The sequence below is a fragment of the Malania oleifera genome, chromosome 3 (genome assembly GCF_029873635.1).
Source record: "Malania oleifera isolate guangnan ecotype guangnan chromosome 3, ASM2987363v1, whole genome shotgun sequence".
NCBI lineage: Eukaryota > Viridiplantae > Streptophyta > Magnoliopsida > Santalales > Ximeniaceae > Malania > Malania oleifera.
Genome location: NC_080419.1, coordinates 114,527,823 through 114,555,100, shown reverse-complemented (window position 1 = coordinate 114,555,100; position 27,278 = coordinate 114,527,823). Strand labels below are relative to the sequence as shown.

General features: G+C 35.4%; 1 protein-coding gene across 1 annotated transcript; it reads right to left on the bottom strand.

The window, feature by feature from the left end:
* Window positions 1–20,372: 20,372 nt before the first annotated feature.
* On the bottom strand, window positions 20,373–26,466 carry LOC131150787 (protein TIC 55, chloroplastic). Its single transcript, XM_058101746.1, has 3 exons — window positions 25,834–26,466; window positions 21,840–21,942; window positions 20,373–21,709 (listed from the first exon to the last, which is right to left on the bottom strand). The coding sequence occupies exons 1-3, from the start codon at window positions 26,292–26,294 to the stop codon at window positions 20,591–20,593; spliced, it is 1,683 nt and encodes a 560-aa protein (XP_057957729.1). The 5' UTR covers window positions 26,295–26,466; the 3' UTR covers window positions 20,373–20,590.
* Between the last annotated feature and the right edge of the window lie 812 nt (window positions 26,467–27,278).

Here is a 27,278-nt window from a genome sequence, read left to right as displayed (position 1 = left end):
TAATTTTCACTCTCTTCCCCTCTTTTACTAATTCCCATTTGATAACACTTGAAAATTTACTTCTAGTTTAACTACTTATCAATTAAAATAAATATTTGTACCCCAGAACATTTATTTGGTCAGTTTGAAAATGATATACCTCAAATATATTACTTACCATAAATCCAAAAGAGACTAGAGCCCAGCATTGATGAGGGCAATTATCACCTAAGTCAACTGCTCAAACAGAACAATTGACGCCAGCTCCATGATGACTAGAGCAATCTACGCCAATGTTATAACAACTGGAGTGATTTACTATTGCGTCATAATTCGCTAATAAATGGCACATCACCCTTGGGTCAAACTCCATCACTATAAATGGAGATTCAGAGAAGAGGCTAAGGTATCTCATTCTAAACTCTACTTTACTGTTGCATAAAAAACCTCTCAAGTCAATCCCTAACTTAGGCATCGGAGTGATCCGCCGGAGTACACCCTGGGTCCTCCAAGCCTTGCTTATTTATCTCTTTTTAGGTGGTCGTGATCAAGGATCGTGAAGGCCGTTCAATTTTTGGTTGCAACAGTTGGCGCCGTCTATGGGAACTTCTTGAGAGGTTTTCTCTTTCAATCCTTGATCATGACTACATCGTCTGAAATACCATCGTCTGACACCTAGACGTACTCGATGCCGTTTGATCCATCGCCAATTGGGACCCTACCCAGTGTAAACTCTTCATTTGCGGAATTGGATGGGACACTACCATCAAGAACCTCCACAATCTCTTCTCCACCTATGGTGACCTCGAAGAAGCCATCGCGATCCTTGGTAAGGTCACCGAGAAAAGTAAAGGGTACGGGTTTATTACGTTCAAACACATCAATGACGCTTTACTCGCATTGAAAAAGCCAAGTAATAAAATTGACGGACGAATAACCGGGACCCAGCTTGCGATATTGGGAAATTTCGGATCTAATACGAATCTGATTACAATTGATGTTTCTATGCGCAAGATTTATGTAGCCAACGTGCCTATTCTCAAGGTATGATTTTTTCTCCATCATACAATAATAATTCTAAAAAAAAAAAAAAAACAAATAGACGTCATAGTTTCAACCCTTGAAAAGCTCCATCTTAATGGCTAATAATAATTAATAGGATGTTCAAGTTATTTAATTATTTAAACAATGACCTATGCACCAAATGCATAGTAGGGTCATGATAGCTGCACTGCAAGTCAAATAAACAAAGCCAAACTTTGAAATTCCAATGGGTTGGCCGAATGCACCATGGGTTTGGCAATAATGACTTTTGCACATTCATGTGCGTTGAACAGTGCTTTGAATAGTGAATTTGAAATTGCTATTGGGAATTTGAGTTGAAATTACAACGCACATTGAAATTGCACAATTGTAGCAACTACAATCGGCAAAACCTCAAATAGAAAAATCAAACTCCTTAGTGACATTCTATCAAGCACCTGGAGCCTAATCAGCTGAACAATCCACACCATAATTAAAACAAACAGTAACAAAATCGCCGTCGTCAATGGTAGGCATCTCGCAGATCTCAATCTCAAACTTCAATCTACCATTGCACTCAAAACCCCATCCAACATGGGACTCACGAATCAACTAGGATACAATTGAATAATCTGAGTTTATAGACCCCACATATGACACAGACAACACAAAAATAGTCTGCGAAATCTATAACATTGCACGCTTACTTGCAGTTCCCTTTGCCATAAATGATCGAACACTTGGTGCATACACATCCAAACCCTTTGAAACAATCGATTAAGAATCCTAACTGATATTGAAAATACCATAACTCACATCTTTAACCCCAATGAAATCAAAACTGCAAGAACCTGTTGAATTGAACAACCATCCTAGCATCATAAATTATCAAAATGTTACTGAAGATATAGCCCAAAAAATGAGCACAGCTCATTAGGTAAGGAAGAATCGGCCCAACTGATGAGCAACGCTCATGAGATCAGAAGACTGCCCAAAAAATGAGCACGACTCATTAGGCAAAGAAGAATCAGTTCAACTGACAAGCAACGCTCGTGAGGCTAGAAGACTGCCCAAAAAATGAACACATCTCATTAGGCAAAGAAGAATTGGCCCAATTGACGAGCAACGCTCGTGAGGCCAGAAGACTGCCCAAAAAATGAGCACAACTCATTATGCAAAGAAGAATCGGCCTAACTGACGAGCAACGCTCGTGAGGCCTAAAAACAGCCCAAAAATATGAGCACAACTCATTAGGCCAGAAATGACAAAAAAGAAGAGCATGACTCATGAAACTACAAGTAGCCCAAAATGCCTCAAGAAGAGCTGCTTGACAAAAACAAAAACAAAAAATAAAATAAAATACAACTTTCGAACTTTGGAAGCCAGCTTCAAAAATTCGAAACTGAAGGGGGGACAACTGATATACCTCAAATATATCACCTACCATAAATCCAAAGGAGACTAGAGCCCAGCATTGATGAGGGCAATTACCACCTAAGTCAATTGCTCAAGCAGAACAATTGACGCTAGCTCCATGATGATTAGAGCAATCTACGCCAACGTTATAACAACTTGAGCGATTCACGTTTGCGCCATAATTCGCTAATAAATGGCACATCACCCTTGGGTCAAAATCTATCACTATAAATGGGGATTCAGAGAAGAGGCTAAGGTATCTCATTCTAAACTCTACTTTACTGTTGCATAAAAAACCTCTCAAGTCAATCCCTGACTTAGGCATCGGAGCGATCCCCCGGAGTACACCTTGGGTCCTCCAAGCCTTGCTTATTTATCTCTTTTCAGGTGGTCGTGATTAAGGATCGTGAAGGCCATTCAATTTTTGACTGCAACAGAAAAAAAAAAAAAAAAGTAAATGAGAACTTAAAATTTTCTTCTTATTTTCAATGAATTTGTGTAAGGAATTCAAGACTTTTGTGATATTTCTTATAAGTGTTACTCATATTACCTACCTCGTAATTTTGAATAAATATTCAATTTTACTTACAAGTAATGTTCACGATCCACATGGCAAGAAGTGAATGGATGGGGTGTACGACGCCAACATTACTTCACCCATTCATCTCTTGGCATGTGGTGGTCGTGACAGTCATCATTTTTCTTTATTTACAATTTTGGATTGTCTCATCAAAGTTAAACTCTAAGATTTTGAGTTACTATATTTATGTTTATGATTGTTTGATCATTAATTTAATACTCTAGCCTTTTGAAAAAAAAAAAAAAAATCATCCTCTCAAAAACAATGAGGGACTTGTTTCAATGAGAAAACTCTTTTATGATTATTTTTCAAGAAGTTTGCAATGAGTAATGTGAAGTTAATTGTTAACATATAACGCAAACTACAAGTGACATAGACTATATGATCATGTAACGTAACTAAGTGACATGCAATGTATGTAAAATCAAGTTATATTTTCTCAAGTGTTTAGATTGTTAAAGAACTCATTTTATAATGACATTTTTGTAGCTTATTTCTATAATGGGACAATACTTTCTAATTGATAATATACCAATCAAAAAAAAGTTTTTTAGTTGATGAATTATATGATTTTTAGTCATTATTTATACTTGCAACTAACTAGACACCTCCAAAACCCCTTCTAATAGTATGCTTGGTACATATGAATGGAATGAAATTGGAAAAAAAAAATGCAATCAAACTAATCACTTGAATTAAGCATAACTATTGTTCGTTAAACTTCTTACAAGTCGATTTTCTAGCTTTTAGATGAGTCCAATCATTAAGAAGTTAAGGAAACTCAAGACCTAAGAGTCCATCTATGTACCCTCTTTCTTTAAAGCAAGATATAAGGCACGAAGCGCAAGAACTTGGTTTGGTTTTACTGCTTTCCCCTTAGACTAAGATTTCATCATGCTCGACATTCAAATTTTCATTTCTTTCCTTTCTTACCTAATTCCATTCCACTAACCAAACATTACTTAAATCATTAATCTAGTGTATGCGCGCGCGCGTGCGCACGCACACACACACACATGCATGTATATAGGTATGTATGTACATAAACCAACTTAGCTTGGTTTGCAAATGAAGTCGGCATTGATTTGCTATGCTCAATATTGTTAGTTAAATTCTTAACCTAGCCCGAGCTTGAATGGAGCTCAAATCTAGTCTGTATATATTGGTTCAAGCTTGTTTATTGAAGTGTTATATAAGTTCAACCCTACAATTGAGCATTAGTTTAGTTAATTTTTTAAGTACATTATTTTGAAAGGTTTATCAAACTAACATATATAGACAATTTTATGAATAAAATTATCAAATCAAAATAATTTGTTATAAATCAACATTATCTCATGATGATATCGCTAGACAATAAATCAAATGTAAGACATTAGAAATTTGTTCCTTTTTAAATTTTATTCAATGTTTGGTTACTTTCCTACTTTACTAAAGTTGGTTAGTTTTTTTTTTTAATAACAAAATTGCATCAGGAACTAAATGGTCTTTAACGAATGCATAACCAATCTTGGAAATGAGTTAATGCACAAGCTCATTCATGAGAAAATCGACAAGCCTTTGTCGATGGTCATTTTGTTCGAATGACTAAATACCCTTTTCGACACTCCTAAAATGTAGCTTCTTCCTCTGTGTCTTCCCTCCCCAATATTGTTACTTAATTCAACTAAAATCACCACCTTACATCCAACCAAACTTATTTGAAAAAACCCAAATCACTATTTTGAACCACGTAGAACTCATTGAAACCTAAAAAATGCAACATTAAAACTTTAAATCATCCATTTAAACCCTTTAGAACTTTGAATCATTGCATCAAACCCACTTAAACAATAATTCTCATTTTGAATCCACCGAAACCTAAAACAATCATATCAAATCAATATTGAACCTCACTGAGACCTTAGACCATCCAATTGAAATCCTAACCCTAAAATAAATTCCATTGGAAACACCAACAATCCTAACAAAGCACAATTGAAACACTAGGTGCACCCTCAAAATCCAATTCCCAAATTGCCCCCAGTCAAACCCCCAATATCCAAATCAAACCTCAATTTCATTCTAAACCTTCAAATCACTACAAAAAAAAAGGACTTTTAGTGATGGTTTAAAACTGTCACTAATAATATAAAACTATGACTATTAATTATTCATGATGGCTTAGTGACCCTTATGGATTGGTGACTATAACGGTAGTCTCAACTAACTATTAGTGACGGATGTGGACAGTCACTAAAATTGTAATACCATCACTATAATTGACACTATTTTTGGGCTGAAAATCGGCGCTAAAAACATACTATTAGTGACGGTTTTGAAACCTTTACTATTGTCCACTTTTAGTGACGGCTCGCAATTGTCACTATTGCCCTTCTTTTAGCAACAGTTTGCAACCGTCACTATTAGGACACCTTTAGTGACGGTTTTGGAGCAATTCACTACCACCCAACTTTTACTGAGGCTGTAAAATCATCATTAAAAGTTTCGAATAATTATTATTTTTTTTCACAAAATCACCCTTAATTCCTGTGATAACCCTGTAATTAATTTTCATCACACATCATATTGAACCATAATTAAGGATCAATTCCTGTAATTTCTAAGAAAATGAAAATGTATATACATAAAAACTATTACAATGTGTATACATCATATATATAGACACACATACACACACACATGATCTGTTCACATAACAAAAAATACAAAAAAAATGTTTACATCATTATTGTCATGCTCATTGTCGTCCTCATCATCATTCGACAAACTGTAAACCCTATGAAGTAATAATTATACAGAAAATTAGTATAAAATTTTTGAATAGGTACGTACTATAAGTACAAATGATTTGATAGTAAGAATGAATATATATAGTTAAATAACAAATTATACAACTTTAAATATCAAAGTTTGATCAGCTGGGGAGGATTTTTTGGACACTGTCAGTTCCGACACGTTCAATTCAATGTCACAGACGTGACAAAACTGACCCCACTCAATTGAGACCTCGTATACCCGACTTAGACACCTGAGTGATGAAATCAACTAAATATAGATCTACTTGTTTGTAAAGTAAGTTTATTTCGAAGCGCCTAATTTTCAACTAGAGAGGAGTTCTTGGACACTGTCAGCTCTAACACATCCAAGTCAATGTCACGAACGTGTCAAAACTAATCCCACTTGATTTGGACTTCGTATGCCCGACTTGAATACTTGAGTGCTTAAATCAACTAAGTATACACACACACACACACACACACACACACACACACACACACACACACACACACACACACACACACACACACACACACACACACATATATATATATATATATATATATATACTTGCTTGTAATGTAAGTTTGCTTCTAAGCGCCTAAGTTTTAGTCGGGAAGGATTTTTTTGGCATTGTCAGCTCCGGTACGTCTAGATCAATGTCACTGATGTGTCAGAACTGACCCTGTAACGACCTGTTTAATTTATCATATCGATCATTTTTTCCCACATAATGATAATATCTTGGTAAACCATAACCCTCCTGGACCCAAAGTACCATGGGTAACTTGAAATATCACTATTACCTAAGCAGCAAGAAACGTGAAATCCAATATAATCAAAATTACCATACAACCCAATACCAGAGTTTACTACAACAGTCACATAAATATACACATCTCAAAAGTATCCAAAATAATCCTAGGGTCGCTACCCAAAAATCCGTTTGACCCTAGCAAGTACTGACCCTTCAGGTAAGGTAGGACTACCAAACACTAGCCGCTCTTCTATCTGGGGCTCCTGAAATGTTCATATAATTTGGGGCCATACATATCTCAATAAGGGAAGATAAACTAATACTAGTGTGTGACAACATAAGCATTTCTGTGTTATACATATAACAGTATATAAACATATTTGGTTAAACTGTCTGTATCATATCTGGGAAAACATGTATACAATCATATCATGATAGAACATATTGGATTTCCATAAACACAATTCATCTCATATAATGATAATACAAAAACAACCCTAGAAGGTTAGCTGGCTGGTGTCATGTCTTACTCCCACATGACTGGGTTGTACGACCCGAAGGCGGGACCTGACAATGACTAGTCGACCACTGCCGAATCAAAAGCAAAAGTCTGTAAGTATGATGGGTCTGCCTTTACTGGTTCATACACCAGGGGCGCCAACACTTCAATAAACCACATCAACTGCCATCCTCCTGCTGCCTTGTACGGCTAGCTGTAGCACTAACATATCATGATCATGATCATATAACTACGGTACCGTGCTTGTGTAAGCCTAAACCAAGCCAACCAGGTTCTGATAACATATAATACATTTTCAAACTATGATACATGGATATTTCATAATATTAATTGTCAAGTCAATATCATCATATCATTTCATAACATAATATGAAAATCTTTGGCCTTTATGTCGGCATTTCATATTTTATCAATCACAGCCCGTACACCATATCACATATCAAATAAAAGGCTTGGCTAGTACGCCGGCATATCATATAAAAGGCTCAGCCCGTACGCCGGCATATCATGTAAGAACATCCTCGCCCGTATGCCGATATATCATATAAAACTCTCGACTTGTACGCCGATATACCATATAAAAACTCTTGGCCTGTATGCCAGTATATCATAGTAAAATTTAGTATCATTTAACATTTTCCCAAAAAATAGTAATTCATAATAAATTCTGCTCATGCCACAAAAAATGGGTATTACACATTTAAAACATATCATCATTTACAGCAGTATTTTCCCAAATATAATGTTAATATATATATATATATATATATATATATATATTCCTGAAATTAAATGTTGTAAAATTATACATACATTTTCATGAAAACAACTAGTTTAGTTTATCCCCTTATCTAATTCTTTAAAAACCCCTAAAGTATATTAGTCCTCCACCCGCAGGGTTTTCCGTTCAACACCCTGAAATCAACATCTTTCAGAACAAAACTATGTATTTTCTTGACTACTACAATTTCTACAATTGTAGGAAAGTCAAATACTAAATAAAATGCCTTACATTAAACTTGGGATGTAGTCCAAGCTAGCCCCACCGACGATCTACTCCAGCAGACTTGTAGGGAACTTCCGCAGGAGTATCGTGGCGGCTTCAGATCATTGATCTGATGAAAAACGGACCCAAAAACCTAGAAAGAAGGGTAGGGAACCGAAGAGGAGAGAGAAAGAGAGGTTTGTGTGTGCATTTTCAGCCAAAAATGAAGTTTAGGCCTATTTATACACTAACCTTAGTTGACGAGCCACATCACTTCATCGACGAGGTCAAGAAGTATATTCATCAACGAATGCTTACTCCTTGTCGACTAAATTCAGAACTGCGATAAAATCCTCTTGGTATCTTTTTATTGACGAGACACGTCCCCGTTGACGAGGCCCTTATGTGTTCTCGTCGATGAATCCCCTGTGTTCGTCAACGAGTTCCTCTTTAAATATTAAAATTAAATTTCCTTTTCCCCCTTCTTTCATTATTTAAATACCATAATTTCCCTGCATCACTACATTCTCCCCTCCTTATAAAATTTTGTCCTCGAAATTTGCTATTCATATGATTCATCATCCCTTAAAGACAAAATGGTCTACTTATTTTATTACTTACCCTCACTTATGACAAAGGAATACTGTGGTTACATTCCAAGTCCTGGGAGATTACATATATAAAATAAAATTTCCCCCAAAACTAAAAGCCTACTCACTAACTAAACTACTTCATGTACCTGCAAAAGAAATATTACCTAACTACTTACATTTTACCCTGTTATGACCAAACCTCTTAGAACAATTGCGGATATTTCTGCCTTATCTGTCTTTAGAGCTCCCAAGAAGTTTCTTCTATTGCGTGATTTCTTCATAAAATTTTTACCAAAGGAATCTTCTTATTCTGCAATTCCTGCTCCTTCATGTCCAGAATCTATACTGGTACCTCCTCATAAACTAGTGAATCACTTAGCTCTAATTCACCATAGCTGATTACATGAGAAGGATCTGAGATGTATTTCCTTAACATGAAACATGGAATACGTTGTGTATCCTGGACAATATGGGTGGTAAAACTAACCTATAGGCAACTGGCTCTACTTTCTCTAGAATCTCAAATGGGCCAATGAACATAGGACTAAGTTTACCTTTCCTTCCAAATCTCATAACTTCTTTTAATGGAGTCGTCTTCAAAAACACATGGTCACTGATATCAAACTCTAACTTCCTGCGGTGGTTATCGACGTAACCCTTCTGTCGGCTTTGAGCTGCACTAATTCTATCTTTGATGAGTTGAACCTTATCACACACTTGCTGCACTAACTCTAGCCCCACAACTCGCCGCTCACCCATTTCATCCCAAAATAAAGGAGAACAAAATTTCCTACTATAGAGCGCCTAAAACGGTGCCATGCCAAAGCTGGTTTGATAACTATTATTATACGCAAACTCCACCAACGACATAAACTGGGTCCAACTACTCAAAATCCAGTATGCATGCTCAAAGCATATCTTCCAATATTTGTATCGTCCTCTTAGTCTGCTCGTTTGATTAAGGATGTAATGTCGTACTAAAAGATAACTGAGACCCTAAAACCTCCTGCAAGCTCCTCCAAAATCATGACGTGAAACGTTGGTCTCGATCTGACACTATAGACGTTGGCACCCCATGAGAACGGACTATCTCCTGAATATAAATCTCTGCTAAACAGTTAAAGGAGTAGCTGATCTTGATAGGAAGAAAATGGGTGGTCTTAGTTAAACGATCTACAATCACTCAAATAACATTCTGACCATGTAATGTCGATGGTAGCCATGTAAAAAAATCCATAGATATGTGATCTCATTTCCACTTTGGAATAAAAAGTGGCTGCAACTGGGTTGCCGGCCTCTGGTGCTCAACTTTTATCTGCTGGCACGTCAAACATTGTGCTACATACTCAGAAATCTCCTTCTTCATACCACTCCACCAATAATACTTTCACAGATCCCTATACATTTTCGTACTACCGGGATGAACTGTGTACAAAGATCTATAAGTCTCCTCTAAAATGGTTTTCTTGATGTCAGCATCGGTAGGAACACATAATCTAGAACAGAACCGCAAAGCTCTATCATCTGTAATACATAATTCCTCCCCCTGACCATTCTGCACTCTAACTAACACCTCTGCTAATTTTGGATCATCTTTCTAAATAGTTTTAATCCTTTCCTGTAGAGTAAGCTACACCACTAGACTAGCAATACATGCATGTGGATCACTCCCAACCAACTCTATGCCGAGTCTCTTCAGATCCATCATGATAGGATACTGGATCTTCATAGCTACCAACGCTGGTCCCATCGACTTCCTGCTTAACACATCAGCTACCACGTTTGCTTTCTTTGGGTGGTAACTGATGGTACAATCGAAATCTTTAATAAGCTCTAACCGCCAAGGTATGTGTAAAGACCCAAAAAATTAAAATGATTAAAATAGTTAGGAAAAAATAATAAATAAAATAATAAATAAAATTAATTAATTAATTAAAATTACTAATCAATTAATTAGTTAAATATTATTAAATTGATGAATTAAATAAATAAATAAAGAGAAATAATATGAAGGAAAAAAAAAAACTACTTGATATAAGATATATATATGTATATATACATGTAAGTTATTATATAGTATATATATATGTTTATAAAAAAAAGGTATAATGTTATAATGTTATAATATAATATATTATATTATATACCATAAATCAGTTTGGATGATTTATCCAGATTGAATTTAGATCTTCAGAATAGAGGTGGCCAACCCCCCTTGAAATTCTTCTGTGTGCCTTCAGCTCGCTCCATCTCCGTTTCTCTCTCAATTTCTCAACGGATTTGCAGTGGATCGGGAAACGGAAGGTACCGTTGGATTCCTGGTTCCGCTGCCGACATTTCTATTGGAGTAGATTTGTTGTGGGAACAACTTAGGCACTACTTTTGGGAAAAAGGTAGTTTTTTCCTATTTTCCCAATTTCTCTTTAAATATACTGTTAAATCGACGATCGGATACCACCACGTGATCCCAGTCGCGATTGTCGTCATTTTGACGTAGGTAAACTTTCAATTGGGGTTTTCTAGACCCCACTCCAAAGCGAGAGTGAGATTTTAGAAATTTGGCAAATTGGTTATATTTGCGGGTATAACTATTTATTTGAAAATTATAGCCCTAGGAAATATTTAAATATTATTTTATTTAGAAATAATTTAATGGAACTAGGGTTTTTGAATCAGGGTCCAAGTGAGCGCCGCAAACATCTTTTCGGGGTCCTGTTGGTGTAATACAAGAAATCAGGTAAGTGGAAATTATATATTAAATCATATTTTATGAAATTAAAGGTAATAAATTATGTTATATTATATGTATGTTTTGGTGTGAATTATAAAATGTCAACCATGTAAAAATATGTTTCCTGAGCCTAGGATTGCTTATGTAGTTATGTATATGTGAAAGTAAATGAATGAAAGTGAAAAGTGATTTCTGAGGAATTATGTAAAAAAAGAAATGTATTTTCAGCATATAAATGTTAAATGTGGGTTGACCTATTTTATAGGAATATGCATGAATTTTTATTGTTAAATTGTGTGGCATGAGATTCTATGCAAATATATGTTAAATGTATGAGATGCAGCTAAGTAAGTAAGACATTATGAATAAAATGTCATATGAACAATGTTGCCTGTGTATGTTAAATGCAACCATATAAACGTAAGACAGCTGAAAGACAGCCATGTTAGCAGATCTAGCTTATTTCTATGTGGACTAACTGATGATAGTTAAAAGGAGTTGTGTTAGTAGATTCTAACGCATTTCTATGTGGACTAACTAATGATAGCTAAAGACCAGCTGTAGTACGAAAGAATGAAATGAAAACGTTATGCAATGAAATGACAATGCAATAAAATGAAATGTGAAACATGAATGATATGTGTTAGCAGATTCTAGCGCATTTCTATATGGACTAATTGATGATAGCTAAAGACCAGTTGTAGTACGAAGGAATGAAATGAAAACATTATGCAATGAAATGACAATGGAATGACAATGTAATGAAATAAAATGTGAAACGTGAATGATACAAATGGGAAAGAGTCACTTAAAGTGAAATGCAATGCAATGTTAAACTATAAATATGAACAAATGTGTATGATTAAATAATGATAGAAAGAATGATGTATTATGATATTAGAAGTATGTATGTATGTAAAACATGTTACGATTGGGCAAGGCGTACCTTTCGCATAAGGGCTTGCTGAGTAAGGCAAATGCACTAGTAGCTACAGATGTGGCAATAGCCGCATAACGTACTAGAGCAGAGGGAACCTACTTATATGGGTAGGTAGATTTTCCTATCCTTAGGGCCTTTGCCGGTAAACTATTGTTGAACTGTGTGAGTACTAGATTAATCTTACATTTGAGGGCTTACTAAGTAAGATGAGTGCTCTGGTATGTTTTAATTGTGACCTTAGGGTTACCTAAGTATCAGAGCAAAGGGGTGCTACTTAAATAGGCGGATAATCACCCCTATCCTTAGGTAATCTCGTGGGTAAATCTCTGCATGTGATTGTTTAGGTTCAGAAAATGGTTTTAATGTTATGATAATGATTTGCAGATGTATTTAAAATGATATCTATATACCTCATATTAGTCACACGTTATGTTTAATATATTATTTCTTCCCTTACTGAGATGTGTCTCACCCGAATACGAATTTTTTTTTTTTTCAGGATTTCCTCGAGATTGAACTTTAAGAGCTTGAGGTTTTTGTAGCATTATTGGGAAATATAAAAAGAAAATGGTATATTTATATGTTAATTATGGGGAATGTAAATATTTATGTTTTATGTCTTTATGTTTTAAGGCTGTTGAGTAAGGAATGATTGTGAAAATACTGAAATGTTTTGGGAGTTATGTAGATTTATGGAATTGCAGGCGATAGATGATTTATTATGAATTATAGTTAGAATTAGTAAACTCTGGTATTATGTTATATGGAGATTATGTTTATATTTTCCGTTGCGTATATATTGATTTATGGATTATCAGGGATTTTATCAAGTATAACGCGTCGGACCCGGGTTTAAGGGTTTGAGGCGTTACAATATGAGTTTGAAGAGTTAGAGTCTTATGCTTTTCTTACCAGTTGCAACGATCCAAATACATTTCAAGAGGCGATGCACAACCAGGAGAAAGGTAGGTGGATGGGAGCAATGATTGGGGAGATGAAGTCACTACATAAAAATCATACTTGGGATTTTGTGGAGCTTCTAGATGGGAATAGGCCGATAGGTTGCAAATGGGTACATAGGAAAAATGAGGCAATTTTAGAAAAGGAAGGAGAGAAATTGAAAACATGGTTGGTGGCAAAAAGATACTCATAGAAGAAGGGAATAGATTATGATGAGATCTTTTCACCTGTGGTCTGACATACTTCTATCAGGATTATGTTGGGGTTGGTATAGCCCATTATGATCTTCATTTGGAACAAATGGATGTGAAGACTATGTTTCTTCACGGTGACTTAGAGGAACCGATTTATATGGTACAGCTGAAAGGATTCAATAAATCGGGGAAAAAAAAATTAGTTTTTAAGTTGAAAAAATCTCTTTACGAGTTGAATAGTCTCAAAGGTAGTAGTATAAAAGATTTGATTCCTATATGATGAAGATCGGCTACAAAAGGTGTGAGTATGACTGTTCACTACAAAAAATCAGAGTATCAGTGAAGGATCAAATCTGTCACTAATAGTCATAAATTCATCACTAATAGTAATAGTGACGAATTTATGACTATTAGTGACGGTTTTAAAATAGTTGCTATATCTACTGTTACTACTACTAACTATCAGTGACGAATTCTAAATTCATCACTAATAATGGAGTATTTGTGAATGATTATAATCGTTACTAAAACCCTAATACCGTCATTATAAATTCTTCATCGGTTCAGCTCAAATTCGTCACTAATAGTAGGGTATTAGTGACAAATTATAAATTCGTCACTAATAGTAGGGTATTAGTGGAAGATTAAAATTCATCACTAATAGTGAAGTATTAGTGAATGATTAAAATTCATCACTAATAGTGTAGTATTAGTGACAATTTTTAGATTTGTCACTAATATTTTATTATTAGTGACAAATTTGAATTTCGTCACTAATACCCTACTATTAGTGACGAATTTTAATCTTTCACTAATAATTAGAAAAATTAAAAAAACCTTCAATACTATTTTTTTTAATCATCAATTCCTATAAAAATTTGTAATTACATTTTCACCTATATAACTTGAAACCATAATTATTACAAGATTCATAAATCATTCAAAATTTCGAATTCAAATACAAATTCAATTAAAATAAAGAAATAACATATGTTGAGATAACAAAAAAAATTTCAAAATATTCCAAATTTAAATAAAAATACTAGTACAAATTTAAATTAAAACACAAAAATTTCATTTGTTCAAATAATAATAAAAATTACAAAGAAATAATCAAAAGTTGCATCCAACGACTGTAGTGCATGCATGCATGACATCGTGCTGATGTTATGACAGCCATGAACCCTACAAATTAAGAGTCATTAAAAAAAATTAGTATACAAATGGAGAGCTGATGCTTAGTATAATTAGGAAAAATAATTATATGATATAACAAATTCGCAAAGATTTTATAATCATGCATATTACACAATTTGTACGATAGTAATATCAATAATGAAAAAAATAATGTCAGTATTTAAAGCTAAACATTGAGTTCACATATTTCCATTGAGTTGCATACTTGAAAGGTAACCTATAAAGTCGAAGGAATGATTGGAGAATTGGTTTATATAGATCCTTCCTAGTTGAAACTATATATAAAAACGACATTGCTAGAAATTGGTAAGGTAATATTTTCATTTATTCATCAGAAGGGGTGACCCTTTTGAAGCCAGAATCGATTTTTCTCGATATTTAATATAATGCATGAAAGGGTCTTTGAATAACTATGAGAAGATACACACAAAACTATACTTGCAACTACTTACATATATTATGTGTAATTACCTTTTAATTTTTTGAAGGTAAAACCGAGTAAATTCATTAATAAACAATGCTCAAGTCAGAGGCCTAAGGATACAAAAGTGCAGGAAGACCCAAAACAGGAAACCAACAAGGTAATAAAAATAGTGAACAACCAACAAATCAACAAAAAAATTGAAGAGAACACCAATAATAGAAATTGCCAAAATGGCATAATCAGCCACCGATAATTTGATACGGTTCATTAACCATACGTGTAATTATTATCTTAAGATTGAGACATCTTTAGTTAGGAGGTTGTTTTATCTTTTTTTTTTTTTTTTTTTGTGATAGTGTTTAAAGTCTTTTAGGTATGTTTAGTCATGAAAATTATTTTATAATTTTTTTCTATGATGGTGTTTAAGACCTTTCAAATAGTTGATTAATTTTTTAGGACATGAGGTTAGTTTGTCCTTCTACCCTAATCTCTAAATAAATAAATTTATGTCTAATATTTGAGTCCACTGTTGCCCTTTTGATGAGCTTAGGTGCTTATGAGTAGGTAACATGGATCCTTATGTCATCCTTCTTTGCCGTACTCAGGAGCATGAAAGAAGCATTGCATTAGGTGGGTCTTCAATTAGTTTGAATTTATGCCTAAGAAATTATGGAAGGAAAGTGAAAACAATTTTTGTTGATTGCTGGATTAGTGTACTTACAATGGACATTTAAGCTATGTACTTAATGGTAAAAGTGATCATTGTAATGTATATTATATAAGTTTGGTCACTGTTATGTATAAATGGCTGATACAGGGCAAGGGTCTCAGCCAAAATGGAATGAGAATTTTGTATTCACCATAACTAGTGAGGTCTCCAAACTTAGGATGAAGATCATGGACAGTGATAGTGCTACTCAAGATTATTTTGTGGGATAAGTAACATGAGTTGCAATTTATTATTAGTTGTTTCTCATTTTTTTTTTTCATGTCATTATTTGCTCAAAGTACTGACTTGGTTGCATCCTACTTTTTTATGCATTATACTTGCTGCTTGGCTTTTCACTTGTAAATATGGGATTCAAATATTGTGAACCGTGGGTGTTTGCACATTGCTCCTTGATCAGTGCATTACCTTAAATTTTTCATACCATCTGAAGTTTCAGTACAATTGTTGAGATTACTTTGACTAAAGATGTTTAGAAAGGGGACTATTTAATGAAATCACATAATGACTGTTCTTTAGATTTTTCATTGCCTTCAATTTCAAAAAAACACAAACAGTATAGAGGAGAAATCACATTCTCCAAACCATTAATGTCCTTATAGTAAAATGCATTGTAGCCATTCAGTTTCAGTGGGAGTTTTATATCTCTCGTGAGTATTATTTTGTATAGCCTCTATGATTCTTGACTAGTCATTATAGGAATTAAACAATAAATCAACCTTTGACACTTGACTTAAACATGTTCATTTGGCTTGGTGTACAAGGAGGGGTGAGCATAATTCGGTGAAAACCAAATAAATCGGCCGAAATTGGCCGGTTCGGTTCGGGTAAAAATCCCGGTTCGGTCGGTTCGGTTATAATTTTACAAACTTTCGGTTAATCGGTTTTGGTTCGGTTAAGGGTAAAAAAAATTTCGGTTAACCAATTAACTGAATTACTAATTAATTAGATTTTAAATATAATTTATGAATATAAATTTTGCTTATGCAAGTGCATTAAGGAGTTTAATTAACCTATTTGGATTCTTTGTTCTATAGTAAAATATTATTTTCATTAATAAAATTAATAAAAAAAGTATTTAATTAATTTGGATTTGGTTTTAAAAAAAATTTATAATTGTATTATATTTCTAGCAATTAATTTTAAATAATTTTGGTTAAAATCGGTTAACCGAATTACCCGAATGGGCAATTCGGTTGGGGTCGATTCGGTGTCCTTCGTTAATTCGGTCGGTTCGGTTAATAGTATTATTTAACCAAATTTTTTTATTAATTCGGTTAATTACCCGAATTTAACCGAACCGACCATTTGCTCACCCCTATGTATAAGTGTGATAAGTTACTTACAGTGTGTTTTGCATCTTGTGAATTTGTATATAACTTGAAAAAATTATATGGAATGGTTGTTCTTAATAATCTTGATTCTTGAAAGCAATTCCAGCAGTTATGAAATTTGATTTATGTTTTCAATGAATCATTTTTGGTTGCATAGCTTGCTTGATTTCAATTAATTTTCTTGGTGACGAAAGATAATAATAAAAAAATAAATTGGTAATAATCCACCATCCACCATTGCTTTTATTAGAAGATAAATAGAAATCGTAGTTTCTAGATTATTATTATTATTATAAAATGTCAATATAAATATATATATATATATATATATATATATATATATATATATATATTGTGATAGTGTTTAAAGTCTTTTAGACATGTTTAGTCATGAATGCTTCTTTAAATGAACTAAATCTACATTGCTTCATTTCTTATGATTCCTAACTTTCACTCATCTTTTCAAAAATATTTTAACATTCATTTTATCATAATTATCATTGTACATGATTTTTTTTGAAAAATTTTAATGAAATTTCGACAACATGCTGTCTGTACATTGGACATTTTCCCATAAAACCTGTACCTGATAGATTCCAATAAGTCATTTATAATTCAGTTTAAGGTACACAAGAACTTATATCCACTACCAGCATGCAATACACATCAACTGCATCCGCCATGCAGGAGGTATTCTAGAGTATAATGCAATTAGGTAGCAATCAACAAATCACAATATATAATCTATCCATTAAATTAGGAATATAAATAGCAGAGAACAGTAGATAGTATTGAGTTCAGTGTAGTATTGTTATTCATCTTATAGGCATATGGACATGAATGTTATGAGATGATGAGAGCATTTAATTTAAAGAATTATGAAGATGATGCTCCCTCTCAGTTATGTATATATTCAACTTATGTTTTTTTCTAATTTTTAAATCCTTAGCCAAGTGTTTTTAATATTTTCAATGATTTAGGCTCGGCAATGAATGTTTTAGGCTTACCGGACCAAAAATATATAAATGAATACTTCTTTGAATAAACTAAGCCTACATTGCCTCCTTTCTTATGATTCCTAACTTTCACTTATCTTTTCAAAAATACTTTAACATTCATTTTATCATAATTATTATTGTGCATGGTTTTTTTTTTTTGAAAAATTTTGACGAAATTTCGGTAGCATGCCGTTTGTAAATTGGACATTTTTCCATAAAACCTGTACCTGATAGGTTCAAATAAGTCATTATAATTCAGTTCAAGGCACATGAGAACCTGTATCCACTACCAGCATGCAATACACATCAACTGCATTCGCCATGCAGGAGACATTTTATACTAGCATGCAATCAGGTAGCAATCAACAAATCAGAATATATAATCTATCCATTAAATTAGGAATATAAATAGCAAAGAACAGTGGATAGTATTGTTCAGTGTAGTATTGTTATTCATCTAGGCATATGGACATGAATGTTATGAGATAATGGGAGCATTTAATTTAAAGAATTATGAAGGTGATGCTCTCTCTGAGTTATGTATATATTCAATTTATGCCTTTTTCTAATTTTCAAATCCTTAGCCAAGTGTTTTTAATATTTTCAATGATTTAGGCTCGACAATGAATGCTTTAGGCTTACCGGACCAAAAATATATAAATGAATGCTTCTTTAAATGAACTAAGCCTAAATTGCTTCCTTTCTTATGATTCATAACTTTTACTCATCCTTTAAAAAACATTTTAACATTCATTTTATCATAATTATCATTGTACTTGTTTTTTTTTTTGGAAAAATTTTAACGAAATTTCGACAGCATACCGTTTGTAAATTGGACATTTTCCTATAAAACCTGTACCTGATAGGTTCAAATAAGTAATTTATAATTCAATTCAAAGCACACGAGAACCTATATCCACTACTAGCATGCAATACACATCAACTGCATCCGCCATGCATGAGACATTCTAGACTAGCATGCAATCAGGTAGTAATCAACCAATTACAATATATATTCTATCCATTAAATTAGGAATATAAATAGTAGAGAACAGTGGATAGTATTGAGTTCAGTGTAGTATTGTTATTCATCTAGGCATATGGACATGAATGAGGAACCACAATCTCAGTACACATCCTTATTCAAATAAGGATTTCAATACTTAACACATGCTGTCTTACGTGTATGCATGATCATAAGGTGCATTAACACACTCTTTATTCAAAACAAAATGTATGAACACACTCTTAATTCTAGGAAATTTATTCATCTAAAGTGACCATCACATAACATTCAAATAACATACATTTACACTTTTTTCTTTTCGAATATAGCAGCGTTATCCCAATTAAGTGCACATTTTATCTCAAACAAGTGCCAAATTCCAGCTTTCCTAACCACCGTTTAATGTAGAAATGCCAACAAGTATAGCTATCATCCGTACAAGATGAATATCTATCTTATGAAAATTTCCCAACTAAACAAGATATACAACTATGATAACAATTAAAAAAAAACATGAATGCATTATACAACCATATCAAGTAAACAACATCCAAAAGCAAGATGGATTCATAAGGAGGATACATTTAAAAGGAGGACACATCCAAAATGAAGACACATTCAAAAGGAAGCCGCATCCAAAATAAAGACGCATCCACAAGAGGATGCATCCAAAAGGAGGTTGAATCCGCAGAGAGGATGCATAGGCACATCCACAAGGAGGATGCTTTCACAAGAATGATGCATCCAAAAAGTGCAACACTGAGATTCATAATATCTCTTTGATTTACAATTGTATCATATAACTCTTTTTATATTTTACTCCCACTATCACCTAGCGCTCACATTGTCATTCATTATAATAAGATATATTAATTTTTCAGAGCAAATTCTGTGTCTTTCCATTTTTTCTTTAATGCCTTCTGCATTTGATGAGTAAAGGCTCTATTTCTCATTTTGAACTGGCAATGCTCAGATTTCGCTTCAGAGAGAGGAGGATGATAGTGGCGTTATTGTGTAATATTGTATAAAGTTTTAGCCATGTGAAGTTTGGTGTCCTGTGAAAACTCTATGCGCTCTAATCTTTTCCCTCGATTTTTGGGTTTGGACTGGTCTTCCTAAGTAGAGTCTATGCTTTTGTATTCATAGCTTTGCAAACTCTGCTGAAATTCCACAGAAAATTGAAATGAATGGGCTCCTTCGAGGAAGCTTAATGTAGAAGCATCAAAATTGAAAATTTTCTTGTGGTATATCCTTCATTTACCTACAGAAAGGTCTTCATTTTGAAGCTGCTGTTTGTGTATAAAGAAATATGAAAATATAAGGGTAGAAACAATGCACTGGGGTTGGGTGGCTGGGAACACCAACTGCAATGGAAAACACCAAATTTTCTTTTCAGCCCTATTAAAACAGAACTCTTCCAAAAAGTGATCCATATAGCTGCTGGTTTACAATCTCCTGTGTACTCTGATGAAGTTCGTTGTGTTCATAGCAATTGCAGTTGAACATGCATACACACCAGCCAGGCACAGAGTCGCAGAAACCATAAGAAGGGCCCTCCACTGCCTTCCACTCACCAAAATTGCAATAGCAGTAGATGCTAGAGCCACGATAAGAAGGTTATTCTTCCATGTCCGGAAAGCTTTTACAACTGCCCTGCACCCTTTGCAATGAACTACATGCCGGAAATATCGATTTGAAAAATTTGGAGCATGCATTGTTCCAATTCCCCCCTTGGCTGGTAGAGATGCTGAAATTCCAGCAACCAGGCCAGCGGGTGCATGTTCCACAATGGCAGGCTCTTTAGGCAGACAAATGGTACTGTGACCAAAATGATAAGGCATTCCGTGTCCAACCTTGTCCATCCACTTCCTATATTCAGCCACCCAAGTATCTGATGACCTCAAATTAAGGTACAGTTCCTTCGTCGGAACTTTTTCTTTCATCAGAACCTCATTTTGGGATGAAAGGAATCCCATATCTTGCTCGAAAACCTTACTTGCATTCTGATGGAAGCACCATTTTGGAATCCAATTTACAAGACGGGATTGTTTTGTTCCTCCAAATCTCACAATGAGCATGGATTTTCCTTGTCCTGATGGTCTGCAGAGGAAGAGGCCAGACAAGTAGTGTTTCGCTCCATTATTGTCGACAATTTCTCGGTTATTTTGAAGAACACATGGTGCTTCAAACCTTAAAAGGTTTGGCATGGACGGTTCATTTTCCTTGCCCCATGAGCCTGCAAACCCCCGGTCAGTTCGCTCAGTTACCTTGAAAAGTAGTGGTTTGGCATCTTCCCTTTTTGCAGTCCAGTCTGTTCTGTCATGCGAGATTGGGACATGGGCAGGATCCATTAGGTTCTCAAGTAGTATGGAATGATCGTAAGGAAGCTCATGGGTTGTTGACACATCTCGAAACCCAGGCCTAGCAAAGTTCTCAAACCATGGCAGTTTCTCAGGATTAGGAGGTGTCTTCTGTGACATCCACACCCAAACAACTCCTTGGGAATCCCTCACCTCATATGTTTTAAGGCAGGCTGATCGAGGAATTATTGCATTGGCTGGAAGCTGTAGTCAACAAGGAAAGAATTTCATTAAAAAAGCAAAAATAACTTCATCAATATGGTTTTGCTTTCTAGCATTCAGAGTGTGAAGGGAATTCTTAATACAGGAGTGAGCAACAAAATCTAAGACAAACCTGAGGTATATTTACACATTTACCATTTCCATCAAATTGCCAACCATGGTAGAGGCATTCTAATCTTCCATTAACCAACTGACCCTCAGACAGTTTTGCCAACCTAAATCATAGTTCCAAGGTCAAATTCTTGACAATATAGTTAATGCTGAAATTTCAAAAGTTTTGACGTTTGAAAACATGGCACATATTCAATTAATGTTGGTGCTCAGAATAAACAAGGAAGAAACTAAGATCTTCGATGCAAGGTGCAAGGCATGACACAGTTTTAGAATCTATGCTTCTAACAACTAGATGAATTGAGCATGTTTAGGTCTACGCAAGATCATGCATATGCCATATCATTAGCAGTATAATCAAATGTCTCTTCTATACAATACCAATGGACAGATTAAGATACCAAAGAAAACAGTGGTAAGTGATCTGGTGGGTCATTACCTTATCTGCAAAGGGTCAGGCAGAAAATGGCAAGGTGTTCCAGCAGAATAGCTCGTGCAAAGAGTCAAAGACTTTGAATTGGATATGCAAAGTTGAAGTTATTCTCAAGGTTAGAATCTTTTTATGGCTTCTAGTGAAGTTGACTACATGACCATCCCTCATTTCTTTGATTGACATCACTTCTATTTATTTAATAACCAAAATCAAACAGTCATAATAGACAGTTTCATTATTATTTGGATTTAGGGGACCTTAAGATTTCTTGTTTAGGATGCCATTTTGTCATACCCCAATAACAGCAGCCAAGGAAGTAAGCTGATGATAAACATGAGGTGGGAACTCCCCTGTTGTATGATCGATCAATCAAATCATCAAAGCAAGTAGAGCAGCAAAGGATCAGGTTAGGTTTAAACATCCATTTTAGGAATATGTTAGGAAGATGCCATTGCTTTTTTTCATTTTTATTGGTTGATGTAAATCCCAGCTACCAAAGGAATATGCCGGGTGTTAGGGGTTGACAGTGTGACCTCGGTTAAATGGGGAGGAGAAATGTCTTCACTTGCCCTCGCTAGAGATTTTTATACTGAATGTTGAATAATTTGGATGATGGCTTGTGTGGTTGTCTTGTTGGTTGAATATAACAACTAGTTCCACATGTCATTGAGTATGAAGGTCGCCTGTCTTCATGAATTCATTATTGTTGGAATTGAAATTTCATGTTTATGATGCCTTTCAAAAACTTCTCGAGTGTTTATGATAGCCGGATTGAATGAGTAGTTGTTGGCTGACTCGTCAAGGGAGAGCCTCAACGAGTGCCGCGCGGCTCATTAATTGAGTTTAAATTGGCAGTCCGTGACAGTTGATATTAGAGCATGGTTTGTGTGAGCTCAGTGGGCGTGTGAGTTAGAAAATGAGAATTTAAAATTTTGTAAAACAGAACAATGTGGAGGCATGTAAGGCAAAGGATGACTCATAAAGAAAGGCATGCCAATAGAATTTGAGGCCGCCAAAGAGAATTTATTTTGAAAATAGAATTGTGGAACATGAGTAAGTCATTCCATGTATGAAAATCCTTGGTATGGAGTAGTTGAAATCCTCGAGAATAGGTTGAAATACATAGAGGGCATGATGCCATCTCCTATCTCATGAAGGAGAAAGACAAACAAGACTTGCGGTATTGGAAAGGAGGATTGAGCAATCGGAAACTCATCGAGGGTGCGATGACATACATAATCCCAAAGGGTAGTGCCAATAGAGCTTGAGGCCTCCCTATGGGAAGCAGAACAATAAAACTTGAGGTCAGCTAGAAAGTATTGAGCTGTCGCTTTGAGTAGGCTAAAACAGATCGCGGGTGTGATGCCATCCATCATCCCAAGGGATAGTGCCAATAGAGCTTGAGGCCTCCTTACGGGAAGCACTCCAATAGAGCTTAAGGTCTGCCAGAGAATATTGAGTTATTGGAAGCCTTGAGTAGGCTGACACATATCGAGGGCGTGATGCCATTCATTGTCCCAAAGGGTAGAGCCAATAGAGCTTGAACGTCCTTGCGGGAAACAGACCAATAGAGCTTGAGGTCTTATAGAGAATATTGAGCTATTGGAAGCCTTGAATAGGCTGAAAGACATCAAGGTGGAATGCAATTCGGAATCCCATGGGTTTGTGCCAATAGAGTTTGAGGCTGCCCTACGGAAGTTCATTGAGATCATTGCTTATATTGCACGTATAGAGGATGGAAAAAGAATCCATAACAATTTGATGGGTAAGTGAGCAGAGGACTTCTAGTAAGACTATAGAGAGAAGGTAATGGTTCACACCAAACACTTAGGAAAGTAGGCAGGGTGTCATGCAAACATACAAAAGGGAAGGCAATGTGAACGCCGCACGCTCTGTAAGTCAACATGGCAGAGAAAGGGTAATGGTTCACACCAAGCGCCCAGGAAAGCAAGTAAGGCGTCACACCAAGCGCAAAAGGGTTGGCAGGGTAAATGATGCTTGATTTGAGTGGTATGACAGAGATAGGATAATGGTTCTCACCAAGTACCTAGGAAAGTAGATAGGGTGACACGCCAAATGTGCAAAAAGGGGTAGGCAGGGTGAACATTGCACGCTCTGACCAAGTTAAGATAGATAATTGCAAGCCTTTGACGACTTGAATGATGCTACAATGAGAGTTTCGGTAGATTTCAATACCCAAAAGACAACCAACTGGAATGGATGAGTCGTATATCTTTTCAGTACTTTGCCTATCAGTTGTCGTAGTTACCTCACATAGCCGATGAGTTGTATCATTTTTCAGATCCTTACCTATTAGTTGTCATCGTTATCCCACATAATCGATGAGTTGTACCCTTGTTTTTGCTCTTTACCAGTTAATAGTCGTAGTTAACTCACACAGTAGATGAGTCGTTTATCTCTTTAGCTCTTTGCAAGTTAGTAGTCATCGTAATCTCAAACAGTAGATGAGTCTGTGTCCCTTTCCAGCTCTTTACAAGTGAGTATTCATGGTTCCCTCATACCGTGGATGAGTCATATAGAGTAGATACTATATATGTAGAGTATAACTTGGTAGACATATAGTCAATGATCAAGGTCGTCAACAACAAGAGTGTGAAGTCTTCTTACAAATATATCGACGAGGTCGTCGATAAAGTGAGTGGGGGAGAATGTTAGGGGTTGAGAGTGTGACCTCGGTTAAATGGGGAGGAGAGATGTCTTCACTTGCCCTCGCCAGGAATTTTTATACTGATGCTGAATAACTCGGATGATGACTTGTGTGGTTGTCTTGCTGATTAAATATAACAACTAGTTCCGCATGTTATTGAGTATGAAGGTCGCTTGTCTTCATGAATTCATTATTGTTGGAACTAATATTTCATGCCTATGAAGGCTTTCAAAAACCTCTCGAGTGTTTATGATAGCCGGATTGAATGAATAATTGTTGGCTAACTCGTCAAGGGAGAGCCTCGACGAGTGCCGCGCAACCCGTTAATTGAGTTTAAATTGGCAGTCCGTGACACCAGGTTTAAACTTTCACTCATTGTGAACAACTATCAGCTGGATCTTTATGTATTTATTTATTTATTTGGTCAGAGACACAAACTATGCGTGAATTACATGACGGGAGCCAACTCATCTCACATCCCTTACTCCTTCCCACTCTAACATGATTTGAACTTGAGACCTCAAGCATGAAAATTTGAAGCTTTAACCAATAGGACAGCAGGATCTTTATTTTTATCATTTTTTAATAAAAAAAGTATGCGTAGATATAGAAAATTCATGGAAATAAGAATACCCAATTTTGTTTCCAATCGTTTTCTATTCAAAAACCCATAATCAATTACCACAAAATAATAAAAATTAAACCATGCATGTCATGTGAAAACATCTGCTGAACATACTCATTCCGAAAGGCCCCAAGAGCAAATTCGTTCAAGGACACAAAAGTGCACAACAGAGAAACTTGTTTCCCATTCCATGCCCAAACACGCCTTTAAATTTAATAACAGGAGAGCTAATAAGAAAGATAATAAGCTAGAATTGATGATGGAGTCACCTGTGGGGGCAGCGATCTTCGTAGCACCTGAGTTCGCCGGCGCCGTCGCGATACAGAACGATCTGCTTGTCAAAGACGGTGAGACCTAGAGGAGCATCATCCGGGACGTTCTGAGTGAGGTACAGAGGGTACCATTCCTCCCTCCAATCATACTCCGCCACCTTAACCCTTTCGCCCCTCACTTCTTCTTCTTCTTCACCAGATGATGGATCCACAAGCACCGTTCGATCATCCTCTGCTAATTCTGATCTCCCACCTTGTTCAACCCCTGCAACTGCGCGAGTAGTACTGGTGACAGTACTCTTTGTCCGCTCTTTCTTCTTTGGGATTTTGGGGCGATGGGTAGAGAGAGAAACTACTGTTCTTGCTGGAGCTCCTTTAATGCGGTTTGGGGGTGAGCATAGAGGGGTTTTAGAGAGAGCAGAATCAAAGAGGCAAAATGGTACTCGCAATGATGCCATGTTCGACCTGGAGCCGAAGAAGAAAGAGCGGAGAAGTATTGAAGAAGAAATGAGAGAAGTATTGAACAGCAGCCATGTTCGACCAACTAGCACTGTTTCTTTTACTTGCTGGAATGTGCACTACTCCTGGCCACACAAATCCTTGGAAGAAATTACAAAAAGGTCAGTTATTACGTGAACTACCGCCCAGCTGCGAAGTTAATTGATACGTCTCTGAACTCGTATCTAGTGGGTCTGATGGAAACAATTGCATGCCGGGCCACCCGATTCACTGGGTCCTCCATTGAAATTGGTTTCTTTTTATTATTATTTTTTTAAGAAAATTTAGAGCTCATACTTGGGCTAACCCTTCAACTCATTTAAGTAACACTAAATCAAAGATTAAAAACATTTTCGTTCATCCATTGACGTATTTGTAATAATTTACTAATAAATTATAAGTAAGGAATTAAATTAAGGTTCTTAGAATCACGAAGATCTAACTTTGTTCTTTCCATTAATAAGATCAATTGAACTCCATTAAAATTATTTTAAGTAAGCAATTTTGCTTGTATAAGGTTAGGTGACATAATTTTATAACGACACCTAAGTATTTTTGGGTATGATGCATAGTATTCTTTGTTAATTTGTTTTCATGCATTTAATTTTATTTTCATGGTCATGGACATTGTGATCACCTTAAGTGGATCCAAGTGTACAGAATTGAAATCAACAATGAGTAATGCATTGTCTATGAGCTTGTGATCATCAAGAGTATGCATAACAAGATCAGGCAAATCAAATAAATAGACCCATTTTGTTTTACCCATCATAATTCTATCATATGAACTTGTAATGTACCCAAAATTCCATGACACTTAGCTCTCACCTCTCTCTAGAGAGGCGCTTGACCTAGGGCTAAGTGCTTGCATTTCGTTCACCTCCATAGCTGCCGGCGGAGCTCTCCTTCGCTATCATTAGTAACCCATCGAATCCAAACACCAT

Excerpts from the sequence above, each read along its gene's own strand:
- LOC131150787 (XM_058101746.1), bottom strand. The coding sequence starts at position 26,294 with ATGGCATCATTGCGAGTACCATTTTGCCTCTTTGATTCTGCTCTCTCT. Across the intron at positions 21,943-25,833 it reads GAAGATCGCTGCCCCCACAG|GTTGGCAAAACTGTCTGAGG; the intron begins GTGACTCCATCA and ends ACTATGATTTAG. Across the intron at positions 21,710-21,839 it reads AATGTGTAAATATACCTCAG|CTTCCAGCCAATGCAATAAT; the intron begins GTTTGTCTTAGA and ends TGTTGACTACAG.